Here is a 14,578-nt window from a genome sequence, read left to right as displayed (position 1 = left end):
GAATTTTAGTCTGGGAATTGGATGCATGTTCACTTTGGCAAACGTCGAAGAGGTTAAGTGCAAACCTTACAGCATCTCCGAATGAGTAAGGTATGAAGTAGTGTATGGTGCTAATCGTTAGGCTGTTACAAAAAAGATGATACGACAGATGTTAAATTTGTATGAAATGTTTAAAAAGCATAAGTTTTATAAGTTTGTGCAGAAGATTAAAAGAAGATTACCAAATTGAAAGCACTGAAGTCTCTAATTGAGGATTTGGCAACAACCTAGATAACAAAATCACAATCTCATATGACCACCATTCAAGACTACAAAAAAAGTATCCATGAATTACATCTTGTAAATGGTGTAAATGTTACAGATTTTTGAAGGTTCTTCGAGGTTTTACCAAATCATGACAGCAGATGGAATGGCAAAGCGAAAGAACTCCTTGATACTTGAAAAAACATCTTCTGAGCACGTTACACGAGTCTTTTCGCATGATTTGGAATAACACAAGTACAGCCCGAGAAGAATCGCATTCAAAGTATATGAAGTTCCAATGGCTAACGCGGCTCCAGCTGTCCCAAGTCCGAGCTTAAACACTAGAACCCAACATACAGGTACGTGAAGAACAAGTACTACAACTGAGGTCCATAGCATCGGAAAGATGAGACTTTGTGACTGAAGGTAGCGAGTGATCGATTGGAGTATGGCATCGGGGAAAAGCGAAGGGATTAGCCAGACTGAGAATTTACGTGCTTCGATTGAAATTGAAGGGTCTTGGCCCAAAAGGATTAGGATTTTGTCGATGTAAATCTACAAAATGGAAATGGGGAAACAGATGAAAATGAGTGAAATTATGGCACCATATGTGTAGGTACCAACCCTCTCGTATTGCTTTGCTCCGTACGCTTGTCCGCATAAAGTTTCAAGGGCACTTGACATTCCAAACTATAAAATTTTGAGGTTTTAAAATTGATATAATATTACATAAAAAATATTTTTCTACCTATTTATAATCGGTATCAATTATTTTAGAATCATTTTTTAAATTATCTTGTTAGCTCTTAAGCTTTATGTTTTTGGTCCATTATGTTTGGTGTTCATGAGTATGGATTACTCAAACCCATAAGGGTTGTCATTCCTTGCGTTTTTTGGTGTTTAGAACCATAAAAATATGATATTGGTTCCTTTCCTTTCTTCATGCATGAGATCTGAGCTGATGGTTTATGCAATAACTTAGGGTTTAGTTATTGGACCCTTTCTAGCCTTGGAAAGTCAAAAAGTTGGAAACTTTATGACTTAGGACATTATTTTGAACTAGATATGGGTTTTAGACGAAGTGCCTTAATGGATTAAGCACTTATTAGAAATTAAAGTTAGGTGTACCTGATGGTACACTGCGCGTACGTGGTCAAGAACCCCCAATCTGGTCAAGAAGCGTACTACGTTGGGTGTAGTAGCTGAGTAGACCAAGCGTACTCTGCCCGAGCTGACTCGGTTGAATTTTTGACATTTGAATTTGACCAGGATTTTAACCAAGTTGACCTAGGGTATTTTGGGTATTTTTAGTTGTGAATTGAGTCTATGTCATTGTTTTCCATATAGGTAACCCGTAGAGTTGACAGTTGGAGCAACATTCTTTTCGGCTATCTTTTCAGACTGTGAGGTGAGTTTTCCTCACTATACTTGTGGGTCAAAGGCACCAATGTCGGCCCAATAGATTGTGTATTTTGTTTTGGAATATTGCTATGCTATATTGATATGTTAAGATCTAACATGATTATTTGGTTGTTGTTATGTGTTTTATCTATTATATATGTCGACATAATGTGGTGGGGTTGAGATTGTACGGCTTTGTGCTGTCAGTCAACAAACGCGGGCAATAAAACCGAGAATTTATAGGCCAGGGGTAATCCAACTGGGAGGTTGTGGACCCAGTATGTATTATGCAATCTAACCAAAAGGTTGTGGGTCAGGGCAATCCAACCAAAAGGTTGTGGGCCAAGGGTAATCTAACCAGGAGGTTGTTGAGCCACTATATGTTATGTTGTGTGGTATTTGAGGGAAACTCACTAAGCTTTGGCTTACAATTTACGTTTTATGTTTCAGGTACTTTAGATGACCGGGGAAAAGCAAAGGCGTGATCGTGCACATCCTTCTTATTTTATGACATTTGATTTTGGGACACTCTGATATGTGATTATTATCTTTGGAAACAATGTTTTGTAAACAATTATGGTTGTTATTAGATTTTTAAATTGAAATTTTTTTCCTTGATTTTTGGGATGCTACAAATTGGTATCATAGTCTTGTTATGAGAGAATTGGATGAGAATTCGTGTGAACCCAGACTCAAACTAAGGATCTGCAAAAGTTTTCAAATTATTTTCATAATGGTTTTCAAAGTAACCAAGGAATTATTAGATGTTTATGATCAGCCAGAGCAAGAAAGTGTACCCCAAGTTATCCACAATGTTATTTTTTACTAATGATTATGATAGAACTGCATGCTAGTAGTATGCTAGGGATCTTCAAGAATTACATGATAGGATTGTCTGAAGTATGATGTCTGATATCCTAGGAGGAGTTCTTGTATGTTAGATGAAATTGACATCATTACTGTAGTTTCTTAGTGTGTGCATCATGGTTGTGCATAACTAAGATTTTATAGCCTGAAAATGTTTGATTTAGCCTTATTTCATATTCCTTGTCTGGTTGTGGGCTTAGGTAGAATCGAATATCCAATTGTCTATGGAATCCAGCGTTATGTATGATTAGCATGCACGAGTGGCTGTAGGTTTTATGGAAGTTTCATGAGTGAGAATGTAGGTGTAGCAGGCCAGTTGAGGAATGATTAACGACTCTCGAGAGAGTGATTATAGGATGTATGTGTATCCTAGTTGTGGGTTGTTTTTGGGCAGTTTGTGATGATCCATTAAGACAAATACGAGTAGGTGTGGAATGTAGTATGGGCTCGTACTATTGGAAGCACAAGACCCATACGCGTAGCAAGGAAGTCACAAAATCTGAGGGTTTAGTTTATCTGTGATGGTCTAATTTGTGGCATTTCTGATATATATTTTGTTTCGTTTTCAGTATGGTGCTCACAAGAGGATCTGGAGCGGGTGGCCAGGATAGGTGGGGGTTGATTGACGATCAGATACCAGAGATGATTGTCGTTGAGATGGCTACAATTTTTCAGGTATCTATTCCGGAGTTGTTTGTGTTGATCAAGACAAATATGATTGAGCTATTTGATAATCGCTATGTTGCCCTCACTGAGGCTGATGCTGCTGCAACTACCAAGGTCGTTGCTGTTGCGGGGATTCAAGGGAGAGATCATTCCATTATCGGTACTTCAACAACACGAAGCCACTGGAGTTTGATGGGGTCAAGGAGCCTATTATGGCGATGAGATGGTTTCCTGATGTGGAGGGTTTCTACTTCACATGTTCATGTCTGGATGACCAGAAGGTCAAGTGCGCACGGAACCTTATACGACTAGGGGCGAAGGATTGGTGGAGATTGGTGACTGGTTCTTATACTCCTAAGCATAGGGTTGTTTGTGACTTGGGAGCAGTTCTCATAGATGTTTCGTATGAGATATGTTCCCCTGGTAGAGAAGAAGAGATTGTCTCAGGAGTACTTAAATCTGAGACAGACAACTGAGACGGTGACGGAGATCACCAAGATGTTCACGGAGAGGGCTCTTTTTGTTCGACTAGGTGTCTAATCCAATAACTAAAATGGTATATACTCGAATTATTAACAAAGTCTGTGTAGGTTGCACTTAAACCTGTTGATTGAATAGGATAATTTTTAGAGAGAGAGACTGATTTATTGATTTATTATATGATTATTAAATAGAAATAAATGAATTTATCAATATGTTATGAGAATAATATATCAATTAAAAATAGTGTTATTTAATTAAGAATTAATGGGAATTAATTTTGGGATTAATTGGATTCATTAAAAGTGCAAAGACCTAAGCTGTAATTGTTCAATAGTTGGACACAAGAGGATTCTAGAATAGTCCTAAGATAGCCGAAAATTAGAGGCTTCCTTAGGGTTCTAGAATATCCCTTGGAGATAATTAGGAAACCAGATAATTACCTGATTTAAGATATTATTATTTTAATCAAGTAAGGGTTATTTAGGGTTTTCATATCAGCTATAATAGGGACCATTAGCCTCTAAATTTTGACGATCACTCCTATTGCCAAGAGCCAACCGAAATTTCCCATCTCCTCTTCACTCTTCAAGTTTCGTAGTTGCTAGGGTTTGGGTGTAAACCATTAGAGGCACGAGATTTCTAGTGCTAGCTTCCAAGAGTTTTTCAAGAAGGATTGTTTTATTGGTTACTACAATAATAAAAAGGTATGTAATCCCTAACTTTTATGAATTTCGAAATTAGCTAGGGTTATAGGGTTTGTTTTGTTCAATAGAATGTTACTTCAATAGTGTTATCACTAGATCTAATAGGTTGCATGTACCCTTAATTGTATAAGGATTTATCTGCATTATTGCATGTAAAACCCATAATGTTATGACTAGATCTAATAGTGCATTGCTTGAACTTGAACAACACCTGACTAGACGATTTGGCAGAACCATCACTCTACAGCGGCATCACATCATGGTCATCTTCTGCCACGAAGCGTGGATCTTTATATTTACGTTTTTCTTCATGCTACCACGACGTGGCAGCTGATTGTCACGACGTGGTGAACCCTATGATTAGTGAAATTGTTTTTTGCTTAATTCAAAATTGATTAGGATAATTACTTTAGATAATGTTTGTAATGTCATGTTCCGAATCGTTATCCATTTGGGTGTGGGTGATGTAATGTAGATAATTCGGGCATTCGGATTTGGTTTTGGAGCCAAGGGGTATTTTGGTAAAATGGCAGCAGACTGTTACGGAGATTGGATTTTGTGTTCAGAAAATTTTTATGGCAAGTACGATTTGATTAAAGTGTAGAGCTTCTCGTTACCTTTTCATGGATATAATGATGGTTGGAATCGGAGTTGTATCAAAGAAGTTATGGCATTCGGAATAAGTTAGGGTTTGAGGGGAAACCATAGTACGCGGGGAATACCAAGGGAGTACGCAAGGCATATTGATGCGAAGGGTATTACGTTGTATGTAATGGGTGTACGCTTAGCGTACTGCGAGGATTGGATCGGGGTGCAAGACCTCGTATGCTGGGCGTACGAGGGTGAGTAAGAAACCCTAATTTTTCGTGATGGACCTTATATAAGCTTTATGTTAGCCTCTTTTGTTCATTTCTAAGCCAGCCTCCATACCCTTAAAACCCTAAATCGACCCTTTTAGCCTCTTGGTGGTGTTCTTGAGCTATTAGAAGGCTTTGGTGCACATTTTGCCCTTAGGAAGGCAAGAAGAGAAGCTTGAAGTTGTTTTTCTTGGTGGAAAGGATTTAGATCCAAAATCATCATCTTGTGGTGAAGCTTTTTGAGGTATCAGGTTTGCATCTTGGCTTGTATATGTCAAGATCTTTTCATGGTTAGTTTGTTATGATTTTGGTCTGCTTTTTGGGTCTATGGATGAGTTAGGTCATTTAAGGTCTTGTTCTTTCAAATCTGAGTTTGTTTTGGTATCCTTGAGCATAAAGGTGCAAGCTTTATGTGAATTTCGGTGTCATGCATGAATTAAGTCAACTATTAAGTCCCTGTTAAGTTTAAGAGCTTCATTTAGCCATGTATGAACATAAAGTTGGCAACTTGACGTGATAATCCAGCTCAAGTGAGTCAGATCTATGTTTTGGAGCTGTCTTAATGGATTAAGTGGAAAATCAAGTTTTAGGCTGAATAGCGTTAGTATGCTGGACGTACAAGCAGGTACGCTTAGCGTACAAGTCTCCAAACGAGTACGCTGCAGGTAAGTGAGCTTTGGGTAAGGCCCATGTAAGGGTTTGGGCCTAATTTGGAAAATTAGGCCATAAGTGAGCTTCGGATGATTATTGGTTTGTGGGCCCTTATGATTGGGAGTTTTGGCCAGAGTCTTGGACCAAACTAGGTGAGGGGTAAAATGGTCTTTTTACCCAATATATGGATTGTTGGATTTCGATTGGAACCGAATTGTTAATTGAGTGTTATTTGCTTGATAGCACGGGGATTCTAACGGATCTGCAGTGAGAGATTTATTCGTGGGTTCAGCTGTCGAGGTGAGTCTCCTCACTATAGTACGGGTCAAAGGCACCAATGCCGGCCCATTTGGTTTTTTTATTATAGGAAGACTAGGGTGGCCCTTAGCATTTGTATGAACGACCAAGAGGTGGCTCTTAGGAGATCTATATGTAAGACCAAAGTTTGCACTATGGCAGTTAAGTAGATAAGTAGTTGTAGATTGTATGCTAGTTGTCTTAGTGATGCCTGCATGGAAGACCAGGAGGTGGCTCCTGGCACTTGTCTGTAAGATCTAGGGTTTTGGTCCCCGTCTTGGCAAGGAAAGACCATGATACGGCTCGTGGCATAATGACAAGACTTTGGTTGGCACATAGCACCTCCTATTGCATATTTGATATGTATGAATCGTATGTTATGTTTGGTATGGGGTATTTTGGGGAACTCACAAAGATTTGTGCTTACAGTTTGTGTTCTATGGCTTCATGTACTTTTGGTTCGAAAGGGAAGGGCCCGACTTGATCGTAGGGCATACACACGTGTTTTCGGCAACTCTTGATTTTGGGAATGTACTCTGATAATTGTTTTTATTTGAAATACTTTTAAATGTTTCAATAAAGGATAAATCAGTGTTTTGATTATATAAAAAATCAAATTTTTATCTTGTGATTTTCGGGACGTTACAATATTATTTTAATTATTTAAAACCAGAACATTTATCTTGGTAATCTGATATCCTATATCATGAATTTGTGAATTATTCTTATGATTTGATTAATTTAATTATTTGTTAATTAAAAGATAAAGACTAAAATCATAATTGATTTATTTTAAATTACATTAATTTTTATATTAATTTCAAAAATTTAAAATGAAAGCTAGTATTTTAGAAAAGTCTTTAATATACACCTTATATGTATAATTAAAAGTTTAATATATAATATGTATAAGACAAGTCAGTCAAATTGCTAGTATGCCTCATTCACGAAGCCAAACTATAAGCGGAGTTTGGGGAAGCGGCCTATAAAATGATTGTCATTGGATATCTACTCTTACGTATCGCTCTCTTGCATGGTGGAGGGTCGTTAGCCGAACAGGTTTAATAGGATATAATCTCATCAATAAGTATAATATATAAAGTAACTAAAATTTTTGAAAAATCCAAATCTTAGTTACTTTAGGAAAAATGTGAAAAGCATGCTAATCCATAAAATTGAACATTATACTTTATAAGTAGTTAGTGCAGTGTGTATGGTTAACCGGCATACTAATAGTGACTATAAAGAGTAATAATGGGCATCCCGAAAATTATCATTGTTAATGGAGCGTGTGTGGTTAACCGGCACATTAATTAGAGATGATAAATGACATCGAGAGTGTCAAGCATATTTGTATGGTTATTCACATCTTGTTTGTGACCCTCGGCATCTCAGTCGCAAATAGAAGAGTATAATATGAGATTAAAAATGTCACTGATAAGAATCAATGAATCTCAAAAGATCTAGGAATTTCATAGTTTGAAATTGGTAAATTGCCTTTACCTACAGATAAAATCTATTTTATACATATATTCAAGACGTTTTCTTATTATTTTATACTATGTTTTTATGCTATTTATAGCTAAAAGGTACTTATAATGCTTAAATTTATATTTTACCAGTATAATTGTTGCTAGAGAAGAAACGAAGCGAAAAAGACTGGAATTGGAGATGAATTGCAAAAAATGAAGAAGTGACTGAAGAGGCCCATTAGGCCCAGCGTAATGGGGGAACGCCCAACATTCGTGATTGGGTGGAAAAGTCAGAAAACACGCTGATTTACAACGTATGCCCGTCGTAATTCATGAACGCTCAACGTTAATAAGTCGGTTCCAAACCTATATATTGCGATCTAGGGTGGACCAGAAGGGAGATTACGAATTTTATACTTCCTTGGTCAATAAAAAAACACATCTTTTTCCGTTTTGAGAGTCTAGAAGGTGGTCGGAAGGCCGTTAAGCTGACAGGAGCGAAGATCTGATGGATTATGGAGCGGATTCATGCCAAAGATCATGTGGTTTGTTGTTCTGACCATGATGAGCATTCCATTGTGATTCCATTATGTATTTACTTTCTAATTTAGGTGTTAAAACCTTTTACTTTGTGTTTATGATTTGATGAATCTTTGAGTTTATGGTTTGATTGCTATTTGGATTGTTTATTCTTATATAATTTATTTTGTCAAGTTTGATTGCAAGGTCCATATTTGTTAAAGATTGTTACTTTGTTCCCTATTGCTGAATTAATAGATTCTAGATGACCATTCTAATTGTATTAATTTTAATCATAGTTGTTCATGACCATTGGTAATTATGACTAGTGTTGGACAAAAACCTAGGGTTAGAAAATAAAGTGATGAACTTTAATGTGTGTACATGAGTATATGACCATTCTATGCATGATTTAACTTCTATGACCATTAAGGTTAATAAATATCAAATCGTGCTTAATATGAATTAAATACAAATTTGCATGATTGTTTGTTCACTTGATCAATGAATTAATAATTGTGTTAAAATCAAAAGATTAGTAGCCTGACCATGATGCTAGTCATATTAGGAATCGGTGAATAATGAATAAAATTCATTGTATTAGTAGTTAGCCATTATTTTGAGATGTAATTTGTCTAAACCAAAGTACATAAAGAGATTTGTCTTCCAGTCACTTTATCGATATTTGATGTTAAGTTGTTATTTCAGTTTTAATAAATAAAACCCCTTCGTTATTGTTTTTTTTGTGTGTGTTTTATGTAACCTATAATCAAGAATTCCAAATTAATTCACCATCATTCCCCTTGTGTTCGACACCCTTGCTTATCAAAACTATATTATGCTCGATCAGGTTCACTGCCTGTAAGGTGTGATTAGATGCGATAGACTAGGATTTATAAATAAAAAACTAGTGCATTAAAATATACACATCAAGTTTTTGGTGCCGTTGTCAGGGAACGGTTTTCAATTAATTTATTTTATTTGATTATTCGTTATTTGTTTTTTCATTTTTAGTTTTATTTTCTTTGATAACATGACACTTGTCGGGAAGGTTTTTGTTGTTATTTTGCTGGAATTCATGATCATATGCATTGTTTGGTTTTACTTTTTGCATGGGTTTCGAGATTACAAGCGATTACGGAATTCTTGACTTGTTTAATCTACTAATTTGGTGATTTGTCCAACTCAATCCATGAGGCGTAGTATAGCAAGGTGTGTCGAGGTGGTTAAGTGGAAGACCGAACTCTTGCTACTCTTGAGTAGTTAGGTCAACTCTTGTTCTACTTATTAGTTAATGGTGCAAAGAAAAAAAAGGAAATAGTCTTACAGGTCTTAAAAGGTTTTTTCACTAACCACTTATTGCGTGCAAGGGATTTAATCAACAACCGAGCTTCATTTCAACGAAGACGAGTGATTGTGATATCCTTTTTAATTATTTTGGTTTGCTAATTTTTAGTTATTTAGTGAGTTTATTTTGATTTTGATTTTGATTTTGATTTATTTTGTTTTCCCTGTTGATGATCTTGATGTTTTAGATATCTGTAGAATTTTTGCCCTTTGGATGCCTTCAATAAGTTCAGCCGCTAGGTCCGACTGCTATTTTATGACAAGAGAAAAAGTCGTGTGAGAGTTTGAAGTTGACAACCGAGAGCCACAACTTTCAATAAGTGTGGGGTGCACGGCAATTTCGTGAGGGATTATTTTTCTAAGAATAACATTTCTAACCTCATCGAGTCCTATGGAATGGAAGAGTTGTTCCCATGTCATGGAGTATTATTCCAACGTGACTAGGTCCCGGCTGTCACGACATGGTTGACACTTTCCTATGTCGTGGGGGAGTTTTTCATCGCGAGAGGAGACTGCCATTTAAGATACCACGACATGGTCAACACTTACCACGTCGTGGCCAAATTTTTATTCGCAATTCTTATTTTTCCTCATTCGACGACACAACGTGGTTGACACTTCCCACGTCATGTTCACTATACATTGCATTATTTTGCAATCCTTTGCACCACATTTCAGAATTCGATGTTCTTGGTCTTATTTTCTGACACATTCAGAAGCAACATTCCAGTTTCTAGTCTTCCAGCCAAATTTTGGAGCAACTTTTCGAAGCCCCCATTCGTTTCGATCTAGTCACTACTACCCCAGGGGAATCTGTTCTTTTTTCTCCCTCTTTATTTTTATGTTCTTTAATTGTTAAAGTATGCAATAGGGATATTGCATCAAGTATGTGTGGGGTAGGGGTCGAATATAAGAATACAAGCTTACTAATTAAAAAATTGAAAATTAGCTAGAATTTATAAATTTCAGAAAGACTTGTAAAAATAGTAGAATTTTGACAATCTAGTACATTTTGTAACATCCCGTATATTAAATAAATAAATAGATAAGGGTTAATATGAATAATAATCCTAAAGTAAATAACATTTAGCAGAGTGTTGGTATTAGGGAGCTAATTGATATAATTTTGGATCTTGGGGGTTAAATGTGTAAGCTATGGATTTAATTTGAAAAGATTTTAAGGCTTAAGGGGCTGATTGGTAATTTCGGGACCTATGATGAAAGGATTTCTTAAGATAGGGGCTGTTAGGTAAGTTTTTGACTCAAATTGAAAGAACTTTGGAGTGATGGGGGCTATATGGTAAATTTCGGATGTTATTTGAAAAGAATAAAGCGATGAGGGATTAAAAGCGTCAATATGGCAATCTTGTGAGAATGGGCGGTGGATCAAACCTGTAACCTTATTATTCCCTAAACCCTAACCCTATCTTCCAGCCGCCATACGTGACGCTCAGCCGCCGCCTTCCCCCTTCGTACACTGTTCCGATCAGGCAGAGCCACCTACCGCCTCGACGTTGAGCACTGCCACAACATGCGTTGCTGTCAGAAGCGTAGTGACAAGCCGGAAGCTCGGAGCCAACCGCGTACACTGCCGTCGCAGGTGACCACGAAGATTGGTGTGTTCGTGGTCATTGCTAAATCTATTTCCGCCAGTAATGACTCCATTCGCTTTTCTCGTCATTTCTCGAGTCCTGTCGCCGTTGTAGCTCCGGACGTTTCCCCTGTCATTGAGCCTTTGGCTGCCATCAGCCACAGTAAGGTTGGTGGCAGTGTGTGTGTCACTGTGTGTATTTGGTATTTACTCAGCTTATAGCGGCGAATGAATGCATCCAGTCGAGTGTGGGTGTGTATGAGCTGCCTGAAATCGCAAGCAACCACCATGGCAGCCAACCATGGTGGCTGCCGCCGCCTACCATCGTCTTCTGCCGCCACCAGCCGCTGTGGAGGGTGGCTGTGTGTGTGCATTATGTGTAAAATGATATATGTGATTTTTGAGTCAAGATTTCAAGCCACCACCATTGGAAATGGTGGCCGCCGCCGTGAGCCGCCACTGACCACCACTACCTGAGGTGGTAGTGGATGGTGCTTGGCATAGTGAACCCTAATCGGCCCAAAATTCTTGATATGGGCTAGTTGGATGGTTATTGGGCTAAAAACCCTAATTAGGGCTTAGAAAACCCTAATTTTGGGGTTTGTGGGTTTGGACCTATTAGGACCCGCGTTTGGACCATGGACTGAAGTTGTGACTCATGCCTATTCCGTTGTATGATGGCTTAGTTAAATAATGGACTTAATGGGTTAAGTCCTTAATGGGTTAAGTAAGAAACACTTAACCCTAATCGTCATTTTGTGTGAAAACCCTATTTATATTGGGCTTTTCTATTGGGCCTTGGCGATTGGGCTATTGATGGGCCATCCAAGAGAAATCATGTGGACTAGAATATTTAGATGGGATTTAGGGTAAGGCCTATATGAGGGTTTGGGCCCAATTTGGAAAATTGGGCCATAGTTGGGCCATTAGTGGACTTTTGTGGACCTATTTGGTATTGGGCCTTGGTGGGCCCAATGGGCTTGAGTTATTTATGGACCGGATTGGTGGAGCATATTTAGACCTAATATGTGAAGGTTGGTCTTAAATCCTAATGGGATTAATTATGGGTTTGGCTTAGAGTTAGAGGCTGGAGTACAGCAGCAACATTATAGGATCTGTTCGCCATCCGAGGTGAGTCTTCTCACTATACTTACCTGTGTTGTAATTTGTGTGTGACCGGAGGGTCTTATTCTTGTTGATGACCGGAGGGTCATATTTACACTATTGACCGAAGGGTCTTAGTATGTTATTGAGCGGAGGGTCATTGTACATTGTAGACCGGAGGGTCTTATTGTGAGTATAGCCATTAGGGGCTAATGGGATATGGGTGGTATTTTGGGGAACTCACTAAGCTTCGTGCTTACCGTGTTATGTGTTATGTGTTTCAGGTATTTCTCAAGGATCACGGGAAGGCGTCGGCTTGATTGTACACATGAGATGAAGAATTATGTTTTGGAGGATCCTGGATTACTAAACAATTATGGAATTGTCTTTTGTAATTTGATAATTGGGGGTATTTGTGAAATGTATTATGAGAATTTTGTGATTTAAAAATGAAAAACTTATTTGAAAATTTACGGCGTTACAAGTTGGTATCAGAGCCTTGGTTTGAGGGACTCAGATGTGCTCTCGGGTATCTCTGAACTCAAACTGAGGATTTGAGAAAATTTTCTAGAAGGAAATGATTTTTCTAAAACGAGTAAGAGTCTTAAAGAGAAAACGAGATGGAGTAGTGTGTACAATCAGCCAGAGCCCGAACGGTGATTTCCCAAAATACCATTATTTGTTTATTTTACGAGATATTTATGAGATATTAGAGTTGCATGCTAGAGGATAGGCTAGGTATTTCAGAAATTAGGGCTAGAGTTGCCTGATTCATGATGCCTTAGCCTAGGGGATGCCATTGATTTATATTATCTGCTGTTTGCCGTGTATGTACTGAGTAGAAGCACTTACCATGAATCATTTAGAGAGACTCGTGAGTCAAGGAGTAATCTAGGAGAGATACCTAGAGGAGCATTTGAGGAATTTGTTGAGAGAGTAGTTAGAGATCCACAAGAGGAAGGATTGCCTGAGTTCGGTGATGCCTTTTGAGTTATGAGAAGAGCGAGTGGAGTGGTACGCTAGAGTGGTTTCATGTGTTGGTATTTGACGCCCGAATGATGCTTGCTTTGTGCTTTGTGTAACTCTCGAATGATGGGAGTCAGCTACTAAGTGATTATGACGATATTCAGGAGGTAGATGGTTGGCATCACGAGGAGTTCTTCAGCAGCTGATGGCAGAGAAGTGTGAGAACCTAGAGAGTAATCCTAGATCGATGAGTATGCTGTTTAGAGGTGAGTATTCGCTAGAGAGCGAGCATGTGTAATGGGAAGGGTGATCGAGAAGGTTGAGCAGTTACTTAGAAAATCTGGGACGCTCCGTGTGGAAGGTATGGGTAGATGTGGCAGGTAGTATGGGCCCGTACTACTGAAAGCAGAGGACCTATACTCGAAACAGGGAGAATTCTGGAGGTTCTAAGTAGCAGGATGAGGAGAAAAAACATGGTTCGGGTACCATGATTCATAGCAGAGTGCGCTTTCGCCTTTATCAGTTATCCGGTTGTGATTATTCAAATTGGGAGTGAGTATGGGAGATTGCGGGGCCAGAGGGCCATGTCGGTTGAATTTAATGGAGTATGCTCTGGGTGGGCAAACCTGAGTTTAGATCTCGAGGGTTTTGACTGGTGAGGTGCCAGTTGGAGTCGCAAGACTCAAATAAGGGGTAGAGTTTATGCATCATGGAGGATTGCAGTTTGAGTTGAGTGGTCGGGCGATGGCCTGTGATGTCAAGTTATATATTGAGAATTATATTGTTCCTGTTGCCCATTTTGGAGAGGATGGGTGCGTGAGCTTCTGACATCAGAGGTTATAAGAAGACCTTGTGGGGCACCAAGTAGATGTGATACTGGCACCGAGAGTATTTTTTTGTATAAGAGCATGGGGTTACATTCTTATGCCGGGAAGGAGTTATCAGTAGGGACTGTGATAGCGAGGGCTCGAGTATGCCTTGTTTGAGTTTGGTACGTCGTATATCAGCAACTGTTGCAGGAAAAACGAGAGGAGTATATCGAGTTGTCGGCTTTCGTGGCTATGCAGCAGATCGACTGTGAGAGGGAGGACTCCCGTGCTATGACGAATCTTGCAGTGGGGTGATGATTGAGGATTCTGAGAATAAAGTGTGTGATAGTCCAATATCTCCAGGAAAGTAGATAGTGTTATTCTAGGACCGTCGGATTAAGTGCATGTGCAACCGGACGAGGTTCTGGGTGACTGGAGGCAATCACATGGGGAGGATTTCGAGGTTTTTATATGGGGTTCGGGGTGCTTGGAGTTATTTGGTCATTTTACGGAAAGTCATCGAGTGTTGTGTGGTAAGTTCCCTGGGTTCGGAATGATACATCTGGAAAGCCAGTCTATAGTGAGGTTGATTGGGTATGAC

General features: G+C 38.7%; 1 protein-coding gene across 1 annotated transcript in view; it reads right to left on the bottom strand.

The window, feature by feature from the left end:
• The window catches only part of LOC145169139 (protein DETOXIFICATION 12-like), a 37,242-nt gene that overhangs the window by 782 nt on the left and 21,882 nt on the right, over window positions 1–14,578 (bottom strand). The window contains exons 2-4 of the mRNA XM_079087707.1: window positions 389–798; window positions 222–308; window positions 66–122 (exon numbers count right to left, since the gene is read on the bottom strand). Coding sequence (XP_078943833.1) covers window positions 66–122; window positions 222–308; window positions 389–798 — 554 coding nt within the window. The remainder of the gene's footprint in view (window positions 1–65; window positions 123–221; window positions 309–388; window positions 799–14,578) is intronic.

Source organism: Lactuca virosa, chromosome 4 (assembly GCF_052849685.1).
Source record: "Lactuca virosa cultivar CGN04683 chromosome 4, Lactuca_virosa_CGN04683_v6, whole genome shotgun sequence".
NCBI classification, from domain to species: Eukaryota; Viridiplantae; Streptophyta; class Magnoliopsida; order Asterales; family Asteraceae; genus Lactuca; species Lactuca virosa.
This window is presented reverse-complemented; position numbering and strand designations above follow the sequence as displayed.